The 17,955-nt window shown below is 42.4% G+C and overlaps 1 protein-coding gene across 1 annotated transcript in view; it reads right to left on the reverse strand.

The window, feature by feature from the left end:
- Nucleotides 1-1,007: 1,007 nt before the first annotated feature.
- SDR16C5 (short chain dehydrogenase/reductase family 16C member 5) overlaps nt 1,008-17,955 on the reverse strand; it is an 18,546-nt gene continuing 1,598 nt past the window's right edge. The window contains exons 2-7 of the mRNA XM_008706709.1: nt 13,585-13,931; nt 8,941-9,072; nt 6,496-6,595; nt 4,679-4,823; nt 3,707-3,832; nt 1,008-1,317 (exon numbers count right to left, since the gene is read on the reverse strand). Of these exons, the coding sequence (XP_008704931.1) occupies nt 1,224-1,317; nt 3,707-3,832; nt 4,679-4,823; nt 6,496-6,595; nt 8,941-9,072; nt 13,585-13,917 (930 nt within the window). The 5' untranslated portion in view covers nt 13,918-13,931 and the 3' untranslated portion in view covers nt 1,008-1,223. The remainder of the gene's footprint in view (nt 1,318-3,706; nt 3,833-4,678; nt 4,824-6,495; nt 6,596-8,940; nt 9,073-13,584; nt 13,932-17,955) is intronic.

Below are 17,955 nucleotides of genomic sequence, written 5' to 3' on the forward strand. Positions count from 1 at the left end.
TCATTCAGGCAGCTCAAGATAAATCAGTCCACAGTGGATTCCAGATTCCACATTCCCTGAGACCATTGCCTTCCTAAGAGCATCTTACCCCCAAGATATTCACGACTTGTTTCTTTTGACTCTCACAGAGTCTTCTGAGGTACTTCTCATCCTTTCCTGCTTCCCACACAAAAGAAGGTAAGAGACAAAGGCTGCTGTTTTTCTCACAAGGCAGATGCCCCTCCCATCCTGGGAAGGAGTTCCAGGAATATGGTAATTAACATATTTTTCTTAATCTTCCTTTTATAGTTAATCTCCAAATCATGAAAGCAGTTGGCCAGTTCATTAAACTGTAAGAATACAATAGATCTGAAATGAAGGCAGCACAGATGAATGCCAATGCATAGAAATTCTGTGGAAAAATACAACACGAATCCCAACCTGAAATATTAAATTAAACATCTGAAATTAACCGCATGAATATATTTTCCGGCCCAATAAGCAGCAGTTCATCTAACTCAGTAGAATGTCATTTTCCAAGTAAGAAGCAACAATTTTTTGATCTCTTCTAGGAAAAAAAAATATCCTCCTATATAGAATTTGGTCTAAAATCACTGCCTACTAAATTCATTCAGGGAATGTGCAGGACACAGTGGCCCCCGATGTACCCTGAGCAGGACTGGTATTTAGTCTGTGAGTGCCCATGGCATGTAGAATGGAGCATTTGTATGGCTGGCTTTTGAAAGAAGGACATGGGATGCTGGTGTGTCTTACATCAGGTGGCCCAGTTTCAAAAAGGCCAAGGCTGAGAGCAAGGTGATAGGGAACCCTGAGCTCTGTGTCATCTGTATAGAAGGCATTCAAGCAAAATATGCATCCATCCTCTTCACCTCCCACTGTGCCCTGATGCAGGTTCAGGCAAAGCCCCGTGTTCCATTTGGGCCATGTCCCCAATGACCAAAGTGAAGGTCAGTTCATGAGAGACAGGATTCTTTTTCTTACACATGGCTGCACACAGAAATGACAAAAACGGGCTATATTTTTTTAATTAAAAAAAAAACCAACCAAAAAGCAGATAGGAACATTATTTTCAAAGGCAGTGTTTGAAAATACTAGTCCAGAGAGCAGAAAAAGAATGATACGTGTAGTTTCCAGATACATTGTTGGACAAAAATGCTTTTCTTCATTGAAATCAGGATTATGGAATGTTGGGTATCAGATGCTCTCAGCCATTGAGTTGGTCTTTAGTTTTTCTTGTTCTTGCCAACAAAGCCATCCATTACATTAAAGATGCCCATATAGCCAGCCAGCAGCATTGACACCTTGACAGGCAAGATACTAAAGAGAACACAAGAGAGGTTTTCTTGGTGAGTATCATGAAAGCGCCTTTACCAACTCAGCCGAAATGCAGCCTCACTGACTCGTTGCAGATGGAAGTCATTGGCATACACACACATTAGTGTGCATGCTTCAGGGTCACGGGGCTTGTCCGCTATGTGGGAGGACACTGGCCTGGACTCTCTTTATCTCTTCTTGCTTTATTTACCTTTACTCCACTCACTTATCAACTCAGTTTCCAAAGGTTCACTGCACTATGCAATGATTGATGGGAAGCAGTGAAGTCTTGTGGAGTTGGATGAGACTGGCTTGAATCCTAGCTTTGTTGCTCACAATGCCATCCCAGGTCCATTACTTAGCCCTTGAGCCTGTTTCTTCCAGTATCAAATGAAGTCTTCAATCCCTCTTTCTGGGACTCCTGTGGGGATTAGATAGTTCCCCAGACCTTTGGCAAGACCCAATTAGGACTGCTCATCTTCTCTATCCCTGCTCACCCTTCCCAACAGAGCACAGACTGTGTCAATCCTGTCATTGACATTGCAGAGGAAGGAGAGGCACAGTAAACCTAAGACTTGTCCTCAGGGTTGGGTAAAGGAAAGGACACTGAGCTCACTGCCCAGCTGTGGGCTCCCCAGGATGTCATATGTTACCTTTTGCCATGACCCCTCCCCTGAACAACACACTGAACATTGGCACTCAATTTGCCTCCCATTCTGGGATTTCTCTTTCTTGCTTTATGTTTCTTCCTAGCTCTTATGATTACCCAGGATGCCTTTTCTTTTACTTAATTTTTTTGTCTGTTTGTTCCCTACCACCCATAAGAAGAAAATTTCCATGAGGGCAGGGACTCTTGTGTCTCTCCTTCTTTGCTGTAACCCCAGATCCCAGGACGATCAGCAATCTGTGGTGTACTTTAGGCACTCTCTGATGCTTACTAATGAATATTTGAGGGAATGTGTGATGTCATTCCCTTTACCGAACTTCTTCATGTTTCCAAATGCTTCTCAGGAACTATGTAGATCTGTCGGGGTCCAGAACTAATATCTTATAAAAGTAAATATAACCTCTATGATCATTCAAAAACATTAGAAATATTAAGCCCTATGTTCTTTACAGTTGGCATTACTATACCACATACTTCCATTGATTAGTCAACAGATAGCCACTGTCCTGTGAATACCCACGCTGTCCTATAAATTTCGTGATGTTCACTAATCTATAAGCTCTAATGAGCATTGACTTCTAAGTCATAAACAAGAAAACTGGCTGGGAGAATAAAGGGCATTTTCAGAGTCACAGACTTAGTAAACAGCAGGATCATAACCCCAGATTTCAAAGTGCTTGTCAGAGATCCTTTGCCCTGCCTCACACAGCCTGTCGGCCATATCACTCCCGTGCTAGGTGAAGCCTGGTCAGTGAAAGGACATAAGAATGATTTCGGTGCGTTGCACAAAGTAGATACAATTAACTGAAAAGGGCATTTCCTTACCCAAGAAGGACAGTGGCTGCCAGCCATACTATCTATGTTCAAATAACTGAAGAACTGTTGTCGAGAAGAATGGAATTGGTCATGGTGCTAGAGTGCAAAGTTAGAGCCAGCGAACGTTAAAACAAGACAGATTTCAACGCCACGGAGGGAAGTGGTTCAATAATGGAATGTGCTTCCTTGCAAAGCAGAAACCCTTGGGGAAGGGGGTGTGGTATAATTAGATGACCTGTTACAGTCCAGAAAACGAATGGAGATAGTGGGAATCTGCAACTGCTCAGTGATTTGGCATCACCATTCCTAGAACTGGGTCCCATGTTCACAGACTGCAGCTGATGGTCTCAGCACTAAAATCCAATGGGGAGCAGAGAGGGTAAGCAAAGATGCTCTACGGTGCTTTCAAGAGGTGGTTGGTTATCTTTCCAGTCCTGCGCCCCCAACTTTTTTAACCCTCTTATACTTCAAATTCATCCCCTATTGCCAGTTTTACCCATACCACAACTTTCTGAAATGTCTCGCTTACTCTCTGCCCTTGACTCTGGGGATCTGTACTTGAGCAAGCGTGGACACAATATCTGTTCCAATGTGATTATTCTAGGATGCCCACAAGAAAGACCATCTGTCCTAAAAAAAATCACTTCAATCTGTCCACAGATCATTCAGCAAATCCACTTCTCTCTGACAATAATGCAATACTAAGGTGGCTGGAGGGATCCAATTCCATCTTCCAGAGTCACGGGAAGCCCTGCAACTATGCAAATTTGAGATCGTGTCAGCAAACAGGCACAAGGAAGGGATCAAAGTGCATTCATTTAACAGATATTTTTAAAGTGACTCCTCCTGGTAGGAGAATAAGTTGTGGACTGGCTCATTAGAGAATTAACAGGAAGCTGATATTGTTACCTTTTCAATAACATCACGAAGTATATAAACCTTGGCACATTTAAGTATACTTTCTCTTGCAGGATGGCATCTACTGTCTTGTCAGCTACATATTCTGGTTCCAGAATCGGTAACAGAAAAGGACAGCTAAGGAGTAAAAACAAAAAAACAAAAAAAACCTCAAGTTAATAAATTACTAAAATAAATCTTACTAATTAGGGATAAAAAAAGGCTGTGAGACATTATCACTTATTTGCCTCTTTCCCTTCCAGGCTTGATCTATTTCTATATTTACTCCTTTATTATCAACATGCTAGTAACAACTTTAATTTGAAATGGCAAATGATGATTCTAATTAATACACCGATGTTACAATATATGCATCTATGTGAAACCATATTAAACAACTTCCTGTCGTCTCTGAAAGAAGCAGAATTGGGCATTTGTGCCCATTCCCACCCCCTAAGTGATTTTCAGTCCTGCCCTGGAGTCAGTCAGGGAGGGGGAAGAATGGAGTTTGGTGGCCAGGAGTGCTGGGGAGATGGCTAGCAGATCTGGCTATGCTGTTGTATGAGTTGTTTACAGCCTTGATAAGCCATCCCTGTTAAACTCAATATCTTTTTTTTTTAAGATTTTATTTATTTATTTGACAGAGATAGAGACAGCCAGTGAGAGAGGGAACACAAGCAGGGGGAATGGGAGAGGAAGAAGCAGGCTCATAGCAGAAGAGCCTGATGTGGGGCTCGATCCCATAACGCCGGGATCACGCCCTCAGCCGAAGGCAGACACTTAACCGCTGTGCCACCCAGGCGCCCCTAAACTCAATATCTTAAACACAAACACATTTGAAGAAAGAAACAATTCTGAAATCACTTATAAATCGGGCTGAATCCTAAGAAATACCTTTTTAAACAACGTTAATGAATAGAACAAAATGAAACAGGTGGTCATTTTTAAAAATGTAGTTTCTTTGAAATCAAAGGACATACTTACGCAGTAGAACAACCTTCAAACATTCCAGTTTTTATAAAAAATGGGCACACAATAGTGGTTTTGATCCCATGTAGTTTCTGGACTAGTGTTTCTACAAATACAGATTCAGCAAATCCAAAGGCCGCAAATTTACTTGCACAGTAATCTGAAAAAGGCAAACAACGCTAATGTATATCCTTGAGTTTTTAAATGGCATTACATCAAGGTTTCCTCATAACACAAATACACACAGAGAATGGGACAATGATTTCAGGGTTCTTATTTTGTATGACCTTGGTCTGTGCCCATAGAGGAATCGAGGAATGAGTAGGGAGGAACACCATCACCTAAAGGTCAGTTGACAAAGACCAAGTGCCCTCTGGGAGTTGCAGGGCTTCAGGGAGTCCCCTGTGGGTCACACTTCTAGGCTTTACTTCCACCCTGACGAGCGGTCAGACACTGTGCGAGCTGTTACACAAGGCATGACACGTGCATGCAGTCCCCGTCCCTAAGAGTTTTAAGACCATCAGGGCAGGGAGACACACAAAAGAAGTAAAATAATAAGGGAGGTAGGAACCAAGCAAGCAAGATCACTATGGGTCATGAAACTCAGATCAAATTTTCTTCCCCTTGCTGGAGAAAAACAGACTTGCAAATGTCAACCTCTACCTCTTACCTGTCTTAAAAATGCAGGGGGTTGTAGGAAGTGGCATCCATGTCAGTTTTAAGCTCTCTGTCTACAATCACACTCACTCCAAGTGATTTCTTCTTGGAGAAGAAATGGCATTTAGGTGAACTCTGACTCTCCTTTTCCTCATGAAAGAGGCAAATGAGCCATCCTTGCTCTGGGGAGAAGCAGCCACAACCACTGGTAAGAGTCAGGTCCCTAGATTGTGGTGGATGAGTAGAGGAAGGGAAGGGGAGAGGGGAGTCCTGAGCAGCTTCTAGGATCCCCTGAGTCATGGGGTATGAATACAGCTCACTGAGCCCCACATCTCTGAAATTCAAATGAGTAGAAACAGCTCAGGACTCAGGCAATCTGCATTCTATATAGCACGCCCACTGATTCTGATGCAGGGGAGCCAAGATCCACACCATAGGAATTACAAAAGTCTTAGACATGTTGCTAAGGTGAACAGGGTATGGGAGAATCTTGTATCTAAGGATGCACAGGAACTGCAAATAGACCTGCAGTTCAGAGACCCGCAAAGTCACAATAAAACCCAGCGAATTCTAAGGATGGAGGAAGGAGAGTCCCACTTATGGGGAGATGTGTGTAGATGGGTAACATTTGGGGTGACTGGTGGTTCTGCAAACCCTATTCCCATAAGTGAGATGAACCATGCTAAGATCACTGCTGGGCATCTTGAGCTGCAAGTCTTCAACCAGTGGGAAAGCAGAGAGGTTAATTTTAGATTTCTTGGGCTGGAGAAACTTTCTCTAAACCTCTAGCAGAAGGAGACCACTTAATGGAAATTTCAAAAGGCAGAGTACTCCTCCTTACCATCCTGATAACAGTGCCAGGGGTCTCCCAGATGGTGACTATGCTAATCACTTGGATAAGAAGAATTTATCAGTAAGCTCTCTCTCTTCCTCTTTTTTTAAGCCCAGGAGATTGCACTAACCTAATGATTCCAAAGTGCATAGTTCAGCTGCATGTAAGCAAATCTGATAGGCAGTTTTGCTGAACTATGTTCTCAACCACTTACCGTATTGAATATGTCTCTTAATTTATAACCCTTTATCATTGGCACATCAAATCAATGGTGATTGTTCAGAGCTAAGTAAGATAAAGTTATAAAACTTTTTGCAACTGCTTAATATTACATTTCTCTTACCTGCCAGTTTATTTACTCCAATTAATCCAGCTGCACTTGAAATGCAAACCAAATGTCCACGCTCGTTAGCGATCATAGCAGGTAGAAAGGATTTATAAGTCTAAGAAGAGCAAGGAAGAACTGTTAACATTTTACACTTTTCTCAGATGTTTATGTGATCGTTGTGATGAAAAGTGTCTTTTAAGCTCATAAAAATACCTGAAGGCACTGGGGTATAAAAATGTAAACATCTGGCAAGTAAGCCTCTTTGTTCAACCTGGTAAATCAGTATTTTCCTGCTAGCAGTTCCAATATTATTAAAAATAATTTATTTAGACTTATATTTTGCTCATATGTGACTTTGAAAAACAATATTCAGACAATAATTTAAGTGGTATCAGAGAATCTTAACTGTGGTAGGCAAAATCCACAAACCAGTAAGAGTACTCTTGGAGATATGATTATTTAGATTTATATTGCCTTTATTCCCCCCATGGATCAAATTTGGATTTCAAATATTTTTGAACATTGTTCACAGGACATGCCACTATTGGCTTCAGTTTAAAAATATCACTTTGCTTTGAAATTCATCTCTACTTCTTTGAATAATGGTTTTTAATTTCAAGCCATATGAGTAGAGAGTATATGTTAGAAAGAAAGGCTGTGTGCTGTGTCTCAGTAGTGTTGAGCACCTTCACCTTTGATGTGGGACCTGGAAAAAGAAGGTAAAGGAGAGAGAAATGAGCTTCGATAGAAGATATGTTCTACAACACAGGAATAATTCATTAAACAGGAATACTTGTAAATTTATATGAATTCATATTTCATGTTTATTTTCAAATTTGAATCATATGAATAAATATAAGAAAAGGGATCTCTTATCAAAGTCAAACAAGGCCGTTGCATGCATCACAATGAATTTCTGAGAGAAACTAACAGTCAGAGAAAGGTGGAAAATCAAAACGAGCCAGCAGCACAGCATAATAAAAAGCTCCCTGAGTTCTGATGGTCAAAGGTGAGTCTCTTTACTTCTCCCTGGGGACACATCCCTTGGGAGCACGGTCACCAGGAGTCCTCCGACCCACTAGCAATTAAGTGCCTATTCCATGCAGGGGCTTAAAGAACATATGCGGACTTGCCCAGAAAGACTGTCCAGAGTGAGAATGATGGGGGCCAGGGACATACCAGCATTCTGGGGACAACTAGAGGAAGAGAGAGAGAAAGGGGAGACCCAGGAGGAAAAAGAACACAGCAGAAGGGGAGATTATTAAAATGAGATGATGGTTTTATCTTCATTCTGGCTGAAGAATCTAACTTCATTCTAATGAAGGGGAGCGATATTTGGGACAAGACAACATAAATCACTTGCAGTAGCTCCTGAAGGGAATCTCCCCATCTTACTCCTGGAAACAATACAGAACACCAACAAAACCACCAGTGCCAGGACACTTTGGTGAAACTAGGGGACAGAAACCAACAAAGTCCAAATAACATTTGAAGGCTCCCATATGAGAGTTGGGCGGGGAGTCTGGGTGGGGAGGTGTAAAGAGGATGGAGGGGAGCTCAGAAGTCTCCAGCAAATACTCCCTCCCAGCAGAGAGCCGCCCAGGGCAGCAGAAGCAGAGAGAGGCAAGGGAGGGCAAGTGCATGGGTGGGGAGGCGAGGCAAGACTGGTTTCGGCAAAAGCTAGGAAAACCCAACTTCTGCAAGGGGCGCATCAAGTTGGAGGTCAGGGCTGTGCCAGTTAATGTCCATGGCACCTGTCCTGTGCCCTTTAATGTCACCCAGGCTACTGGTAGAGACTCTTTTTTCCCTGGTTAGATACTGAGTGAGATGACCGTATGTCTTCATTTGCCCAGAATAGACCTGATTAATGCTTGTTTATGAATAATGCCCTCCTCACTTTCTTTCTTTCTTTCTTTCTTTCTTTCTTTCTTTCTTTTCCTTTCCTTTCCTTTCCTTTCCTTTCCTTTCCTTTCCTTTCCTTTTCTTTTCTTTTCTTTTCTTTTCTTTTCTTTTCTTTTCTTTTCTTTTCTTTTCTTTTTTCTTTCCCCTTATCCACTTTCAAGAGTTCCAGCTTAGGCAAATTGTAAGGTCACCCTGGTCAGGTATACGTGCTGTCATTTCTGTGTAGTCTTGAGCAAATCTTTTAACTCCTCTGATCCCTTATTTCACTGAGCTGTTTCAAGGATTATACAGGAGGTGCCTAGAATAGCACCCAACATAGGTCAGCAATCAATAAATGACAGTAAAACCATGGGACAGTTGTGTCTTTGCAGGATTCCTGAGCAGAGGCTCAGGCAGGTACATAAGTTGGATCAGGGGGGACATCTGGATAGCCCTGGACGCTAAAATTGAGAAGTCCCTGCTTTACTTAGAGGTGAATAAAATTGTAGGAGAACAAGAGGAAGGTACTTCTAAATTCAGAGCAACTTTAGGTTTATTATGAGAAGAAAAAATAATTACCCACAGATGTGCTTTGAAATTCACATCTAAAGCCTTTTCCATCAGGTCATCTGGGCAATCGAGGAAACTTTTGCCTGTCACAATTCCGGCATTGTTGATTAGGATGGAGACATCGCCAACTTCTTTTTTAACCTGAATTGAATAACAAGAGCAACACTGCCAATGGAGCGATTCTTTACATAATCTAAGTTTAAATTTTTCATAGTTTAAATGCTGCTTATCCTAGTTAACTCAGACAGAACTTACGTGCTCTGCGAACAAAATATGCTTTATTTCCTTTGCTGAGTTTACAGTGCGTCAGAGATCCACATCTGATGCTTTTCTTCTCATTTTGTCCCCCTGTTAGAGCAGTCGGAACTATTCTTATACTCCATGGCTAGTCACTTTGTTTCAGGCTCTGTGTAAGTAGTAGTTTATTTCAATCATTGCAATAGGACATAAGGCATTATAGCTGTGTCATATAAATCAAGACCCAGCACACACCGAGATGGGGTGGAGTAGGAAGACACAGAAGAAGCACAAAACTCCTAAACAGGTTTTACGCACATGGCACAGCTCAGAACCTGTCTGTCCTGCTTGTACGAACTAGCTGGTTTTCTTCTCCCTACCACAGGCTTCTAGGTATTAAGATATGTGAAGGGAGGATCAGAGTAAAGCCCCATTCGCTGCTGAAACACTGGCCAGAGTGTCCTCCATAACTTGTATTTAAGAAATAAAATCTGGGTGGGACCTTAGAGCCTTTCACTTATAGTAAATCTTCAGCTTGTAATCTTGGCTCTTATGGCAGAAATGAGTGCAGGATTTTGCAGGATCGGCGAAAGGAGATGGTGGGGTCCCTTTGCTCCTTCCTGTGTTTGGAATTTCCTTACTGTAATTTGTATCTTTCAGCAGGGGCTCTGTCCCCAGATCAGAGAACCTCTGGTTGCAGCTGCCCTGTGCTGAACAAGGAGCTCACGGCAGTTACATCTCTCACTCTGTGTGTGTGTGTGCGTGTGTGTGTGTGTGTGTGTGTGTGTCCCCTACATGGATGGCACATTCTGGTACAGAGCAGGATGTCTTCCCGAAGCCAGGTGGGAGCTACCACCTCATCCACTGCTGTGGAAGCAATGGGGCTGACGTGTTAGGGATTTATAAGCCAACTAGAGCAGTAGTCTAGGGAAAATTTAGGATGAAATAGAGACCAAGGAAACCTCACATTTTGTGGTAGCATTTTCAGATAAAAGCACTGGAAACAAATCTGACTTAAAGTTTTATTTGGAGAATGACTAAAATATTTAGTCAAATTCAAGCTGAATAGTTCCAACTGCTCTAACTGTTAAGGCTAGAAACAACTAGCCCTACCTGAGGCAAAACCAGGTACAGGCTTCCAGTTACGGGATGAAGAAATCACGGGAATAAAAGGCACAGCATGAGGAACATAGCCAGGGGTAGTGCTGTAATTGTGTTGCATGGTTACAGAAGGGAGCTACACCTGTGATGAGTGTAGCCTAGCACACAGAGCTGTTGAATCACCACGATGTACACCTGAAGCTAATAGAACATTGTGTGTCAACTATACTCAAATAAAAAAAAAAAAAGAAAAGAAAAGCTGGACAGGGCTGTGGACTGGAAGACAGTAGGACAGTAGCATCAGAGGCTAATGTCCTTGCTCAGAGTCAGGGATGGCAAAGCCAGAAGTTATATCTCAGAGACATAAACAGGTGTATGTATCCACTGCCGCCTCTCACCTTAATAAAGCATGTTATCATATACTTGACAAAATAAACATCAGACTTTAATTTCAAAATGGCACCTGGTTTCATTATTTGTGGCTTGTTTCTTTGCCATATATGGATATTGTATCTTTATATATCATACCTTAAATGTACTGGGCTAAGCATTTTTGATAAGATTTTTCATGTGAATAATCTTCCCTCCTATTGATTTATCTGTTTTGTATAGAGGCTTATCTTTTCCTTTTTTTTTTTTTAAAGGATTATCTTGCTCCAAAGTCTCTTTTGCCCTTTAAATTAAGGTTGAAAGACATCATGAGTATTCAGCCTCTGCCACAATAGGGAAAAAAAGGGATCAGGTTTAACTGTACGCGACTTATATATTTAACTATTACTGACCAATGATAACACAATAAAATGTTCATGAGATGGGAGTGAGCTTGTTTGTATTGTGTTGTTTTGTAAGAGACACAGGGTAGCATCTAAGGGAAAATGCAACAGACTAGTTTTTAAGTAGTTTTCTTTTTTTGCATTCATTATTCTCCTCCTTATAAGAATGTGGCAATAGTGTGTTCAACCCTGGATGACAGGTCTAGTGAGACACTCGCACAAGCTGGGACTACCTGCTCAGGGATTTCTTTACAAACATCCAACCTATAAGAAAAGCCAGAAGACCATGCAAGTCAGTGTCAAACTTTAAACTGTCTAAGATGCCTGACTTGAACTTCCCAATGACTACTCATTAGTGGTGGTGGGCAATAAAGAAAGGTCTGCTTCTACTAATGACCACTGGTTTAAAAGACAAATTGATCCTGAAATTTGATCTTGAACATCAGGAAACAGAAATAATAAACCTCAAGGAATTCTCCTAGATGTCACAAATAGGCTTTTTTCCCCCCTGCTGTTGAACCAACACAGTCAATTGGAGGGATGCCAAGTAAAATTGATTCTGATTTGGCCTGTCTAAGGGATCAGTCATTAAATGTAGTCAGGACAGTTCTACATGCCATGGCATAGCCCTACTCTGGTCATGTGTTTATTGCTTAAAATAATCGCTTATCTAGGATGCCAAGTAGCAAGGCTAGACTTTCTGAACTTAGTGCCAAACTATGATCTAGGGACATGAGCTTTCCAAGTTCTTGGGGTCTGTGGAGATGACACACCATCATACCACTCTGAAAACTTTCGCCTTGATCACTGTTTTCTGGAATACTTTGAAAAAATTCTCTGGTACCTTCCCTCTCTCCAGAAGAAGTTTATGAGTGGAGAGTAGTTTGCTTCCCCTGAATTCCAAAGAACAAATAATCAATTTTTTCAAGACCCATAAATAAGAAAAGCTAAATAATAAGCTGTTAAATATGTACTGTTTGACCATTTCTGAGCTAAACATGTTGGTCAGAACTAAGCCACAGATATGGAGAAGAGGTTATTATTTATAATATATTATTTATAATATATTTTTTATAATTTATAATATATTATATATATTATATATATAATTTATAATATATTATATATTATATATATTATATATAATATATAATATATATATAATTTACAATATATTATTTATAATATATTATTTATAAGAAGAGGTTATTATTTATAAAGTGCCTCATATTAGCTTGCTTAATGTTGGATAGTCTTCAGCATTTGAATATGAACCAATTATTGCTTAACAGTGGCTAGAGAAGTTGTTTGCAGTCAGCATGAAGGAATATGCCAGTTGATCAGCGCTTTAAGTGCACAGAGATTCATCTGTGAGGTTGGCCGTAGCAGAGACACACTTACACACTGAGGAAGGTGCTAGGTTGTCAGGTTGGGGTCTCCAGATTGTACCGGGCTGCCTGTGACTGGAGATGGTAGTCACAGATGTATAGAATTTAAAGAGAAATTTCAACAGAAGCTACACACTCACCTGCCAATGACCTGCCAACCTTACCACTAGGAAGCAAGGTGGGAAGCAGCAAGGGGATTCGAGGTGGGGCCTAGAAGCTGTGCGAGAACTTTCCAATGGGGTTGGGCTGCTCTTTGCAGGTCTGTCTGGTTCCTTCCTTCTCAGTAAATTGGGGAATTCTGGGGGCCGCCAAAAAAGTGGCCCAGAAGTGATGTGCAGAGTACTCATGGCGATGGGGGGATAGAGAAAAGCTTTATGAGGGAAAAAGAGGTAGCAAACAAGTATATGCCTCGATGAACCAAAAAAACTCTTACCCTGCATACTGGGGTTTTGATTTCCCGAAAGCCTTCTTTAAACGCGCAACTGTATCATCACCAAAGGAGCAACTGTGATTAAGCATCTTTAGGATGAATGAAATATTCTGATTTTCTTATGATTAAGAGAAATACACATTCAAATGAAAGGCACTGTGGAATGGTAGAAATAGCTGGATTTCAGCTCAGACTGGATACAGGTTCAAGCCCAGGCTTAGTCGTGTGTTAGCTCTGGGACCCCTGAGCAGATTATTCAATATCTCTATGTCTCCTTTCTCCTCCAAGAAGGGGGCCACCCTCTACCTCCTATAAATTAACGGGGGCCGGCACTGTCGATACTGCCTGGTCGGGGCGCTGAGTGTGTACTATGGAGTCTACAGACTCAAGGCTGAGCTGGATCTTTCCTACCTAGGAGCTGTTTCTTAGGGGAGCTACTTACCTCCTTAAGTCTTGGTTTCCTTATTTGTGAAATGGAGATAGTCATGGACCTCACTTTATAGGATTAGGATATAATAGAGATGGGGTGCTTCGTGAGGTGTATGGTATACAGTGACAACTCAAAAATCCTAATTCCCAGTCCCCAATACTTTCTAAATTAAAGGGATGTGGGAGTAGGCAAATCTGCACTGAGCAAAGCAAAGAGACCGAGAAACGGATGCCCAAGAGTGTATCCGCATACAGTGTTTACTACCCGCAGAGAACAGGTGGACGCAAGATCTACCTGTTCGGCCACTCTGTATATGTCTTCCCTTTGGCTGCAGTCGCAAGTGTAGGCATAGACCCTTGTGGCTCCAACTTCCCGCGCCATCCTGCACGTGTCCTCGTTCCCCTCCTTGTTGATATCCCAGAGAACCAGCACAGAGCCAAGGCGGGCAAATCTGACGGCCAAGAGCCTTCCCAGTCCACTCCCGGCGCCAGTGATGAGCACAATTTCACCAGCAACATTCTTCCGTGGTTTGGGGATGATGGTGAACATCATAGCCTCCAGAAAAGCAATACCTGATTTTCCTAAGAAAACAATCAATTCCTTGGCTGACTTCAGTTTGGAAGCCATGTTGTGGCTGAGACCTATAAAGGAAGGAGACCCACATTAAGACTCCATGACCATTCCCTCTGCATCTGTGGGCTACGTGGAGCTCATGTTTTCTGAGATGGTAGCAGAAACTGGGATGTGTTATTTGAGCTTTTCTCCTGGTAGCAGATTCTGAACTTAGACCCAGAGACTGTGTCTTGGCCAGCTTTCATTCAAAGAACCAAGCTGGGCCCACACCTGAGTGTTGTACAGGAGAGAAATGTTCCCTAACCAGGAACTGTAACCACACCAACATTTAACCCGAAAGAGAAGTTAATTATTTCTCACATTTAACCTTTCTTCATAATAATCCCAAGTCTCCTTGACTGCTTTTATGCTCAAAGTCATAATTATATTATAATGTTTATGTGGTAACTGCTACCTCTCTGGTTTTACTTTTGTCTCCTTTTGGGTTTGTGGGTTGTTGTTGTTGTTGCTATTTTTTAAAAGATTTATTTATTTGTGAGAGAGACAGAGAGACGAGTGTGGGCAGGGGCAGATAGGGAGGGAGAAGGAGAGAAGCAGATTCCCTGCTGAGAATGGAGCCCTACGCAGGGATTGATCTCATGACCCTGAGATCATGACCTGAGCTGAAACTAAGAGTCAGATACTTAACCAACTGGCCACCCACGTGCCCCTGGATTTGTGTATTTTAATTTGCACAGTCATCCTTTTATTTTGTGTCATCATTTAAAATCTGACATTCAATGGATAAGGAAGATGTAGGGTACACACACACCCCACACACAGAGGAATATTACGCAGCCTTGAAAAAAAGAGATCATGCCATTTGCAACAACATGGATGGACCTAGAGAATATAATGCAAAGTAAAATGAGTCAAACTGAGAAAAACAAATACCATATGATTTCACTCATACATGGAGTCTAAAAAAAAAGAATAAATAAACAAACAAACAAAAAGTAGAATCAGACCTATAAATACAGGGAACAAACTAGTGGTTGCCAGAGGGGAGAGGGGTAGGAGGATGGGGGAAATGGCTAGAATGAGTAAGCCATGGGAATAAAAGGCACAGTACAGGGAGTATAGTCAATGATACTGTAATAGTGTTGTGTGGTGGTTGTAGCTACACTTGTGTGCATGGCATAACATATAGACTTGTTAAATCATTATGCTGTACACCTAAAACTAATGTAACATTGTGTGTCAACTATACTCAAGTAAAAAACTTAAAAAAAGTGGGGTTCAAGAAAAAAATGTAAAATCTTATTTGTAGAACGTATTTGAAAAGGAGTAATTGATGTTCTAAACCTTTTCCAACAGATTCACTGTGACCATGGGATACCCCTTCCCCAGACTCTGAGACCTGCATCCCACGTCACTGACTGCAAGATTACAGCCTTGGGACTGTAGAATATAGGTGAGAGACAGACTGGATTGCTGTCCTGCCCTGCCCCTGCCTACCTGTGAAATCTGGGGAGGCTACTTAGCCACTCTGGGCCTCTGTCTCCACATATCTACTGGTCCTGTGGCACAGAGTGATTTTGCAGATGAAACGAGAATGAATGTTATGTGCAGGACTGCAATGCTAGCTCCCAGTAAGTGCTTTATGAATGTTATTTCTCAGATTTGGAGTACTGCTCATGGAGAAATTACCCAATAGGTTTGCTGAATGAATAAAAGGCCTCCCCTTGACAAACTCATACAGGGCTATAGCTTACATCCTGTTATCGGTTACTCACACTTTAGTGAGAATGAGTTTCTAAGATGCTTTACTAAAAAGTAGCTGAGAAAGGGAAGGTCTTACTTCCTACAGGATGCGAAGACATGTTTAGCAGGGGCATCCTATGCTGGGGGGTGGGAGGCTTCCCTGAATGGGCTGTCCAATTGAGAGGCACAGATGAGGGCAGGAGATGAGGGCAGGAGATGTCCCTCATTAAAGACCAGCAGTGTCACTTACTTTGCAGTTTGGCTGAGGACAGACTAGTGACTATTCATGACAATGGGTGGATAGATTCATCAACAGAAGGGCTTGGAGCCTGGCCAGACCCTTGGGAAATTGCTGTGACCTAAATTGTTGTTTCTTGGCTCATTGGAGTGATGGGACTGAAGATCAGAAAGAGTATGCATGTAGTTTACCCAAGGTCCTCGTGCTAGTTAGTGCAGGGCCGGCTGAGTTCATTTATTATATTTACTGAGCCCTGATGCTGTGCAGGTCTGATGCTGGGCATTGGGGCTGAGGTGTTAGGCAGCCTCCTGCTATCACTGCCTTCATGAGCCAAGGCCCTAGTTGAAGAAACAGGCATTGAGCCAATAAATACATCATGACAAGCTGTTGTATTAGAAAGAAAATTACAGGATGTTATAGACAGTATATGGGAGATGTGATTTAGATTGGGTGCTGGAGAAGAAGCAACGGGAAAGATTTGCTGGAAGGTAACATTTGAGCCAGTAGCCAAATGATGAATGGCTAGAGGTAGAGAGATCTGGGAGTAACTTGACCAACAGAGGGATGGAAGAGTTTGAGGCTTGAGGTTGTTTTGGTCTGTGTGTCTAACATTGTCCGTCCAGAGAATTAGAATGCTGGTGGTAGGGGGCATGGATGTTTTGGTCAAAGGGAGTTTTTGTGGTAGAGCCCTGGGTTTCACCATGCTTTGGATGAAATGGCCCTCAAACTCTTTGCCATCTTTGCTTGGATTTATTTTCACATAGTAGATTTGGATGATTGATCTGGATGATGTGAGGAATGAATAAAAGGCCACCCCTTTTATAAAAGGGCTTCTCAGGCTCTGCAGAATTTGGAAGGAAGGTGCCCTGAAGGGCAAACGGTGATTTTCAGACTCTCATTTTAAGCTCAGTCTTGGGGTATGTGTCTTCAGACCTGCAATGATGAGGGTCAGACTTCCTACATTAATGGGGCACCCTGGGCACCCTCCCCAGGCAGCAGCCTGGGCGCTGCCAACATTCCTTCCACGAGAAGACCCACACCAGCTCATCCATGCCCCCTTTCAGACATATCACTGGTCCATATCAGAGGGACAGAGGTCTATTTCTCTCCTTAGTGGGTTCCAGCACCATGTGGGTGGCTAGAAATCTCACCACTGACCTGGGGGAAGGTTCTTAATGCCAGAGGGCCCAGACTTCAGCACCCCACTGTCTCAGTGTTGGCACGATGTTAGACCTAGAACAAGGTCTTACACTTATTGCTGTCTCGGTGGATGCTTACTAGGTTCTTCAGAGCTTGACATCCTGAGGTTTCCCTCATTTGGGGTTTAGGGTGTCTGTTGGGTATCGGCACAGGTAGTGAGGTGTAGAGATTAAAGTTTGGGTTGGAATTCTGGATCTGCCACTAGCTTTTCTGCAACTTTGGTTAAAACTGTTTTACCTTTTGTGCCTCAGTTTTCCTCTTCTAAATAAGGGGATTCCGCAGTATGCACCAGTGGGGGAGTTGTGGAAGTTTAAAGACTTAATACAGGTAATACCGTCCCTATGATCCCTGATGAAATTTCTGAGCAAATTGCGGGGGGCGGGGGGGAATTGCCCTGCACGCAGCTCCTCCCTCCAGGATGTGTAGGGTGGGGGTGGGAGTGGGGCAAGAGGAGTTGGGCTGGATTTCAGTACGTGCCAGGTTACACATCATCTCCACTTCCACTCCTAATGCCCACAATGTGGAGGCCTTCCTAGAACAATGCCAGGCCCATAACAACAGCAAAATGACTGCATTAGCTAGAGTTATGATTGGTGTTCCTGCTAGTATATGAATTCTGATCTCTGCCCATAGCAACGAAAGATGGTGATAGTAAGTATACTTACAAACAAAAGTAAAGGTAAGGTTCCGTTTTAGTGTAAAGACTCTGTCTTAGGAAGTTACAGAGCATATTAAATTTAATAGGGTTATACACTTTCTTGGTGTTCCAATCCCACAGCCTGACTACTTAGTTCAAAAGCTGAACTAACTTGGGGCACCTGGCTGGCTCAGTAGGGAGAGCAGCAATTCTGGATCTGAGTCGTGAGTTCAAGCCCCACGTTGGGCATAGAGCTTACTTTGGGGGGGGGGGG

The sequence above is a fragment of the Ursus maritimus genome, unplaced genomic scaffold (assembly GCF_017311325.1).
Source record: "Ursus maritimus isolate PB19 unplaced genomic scaffold, ASM1731132v1 scaffold_9, whole genome shotgun sequence".
NCBI classification, from domain to species: Eukaryota; Metazoa; Chordata; class Mammalia; order Carnivora; family Ursidae; genus Ursus; species Ursus maritimus.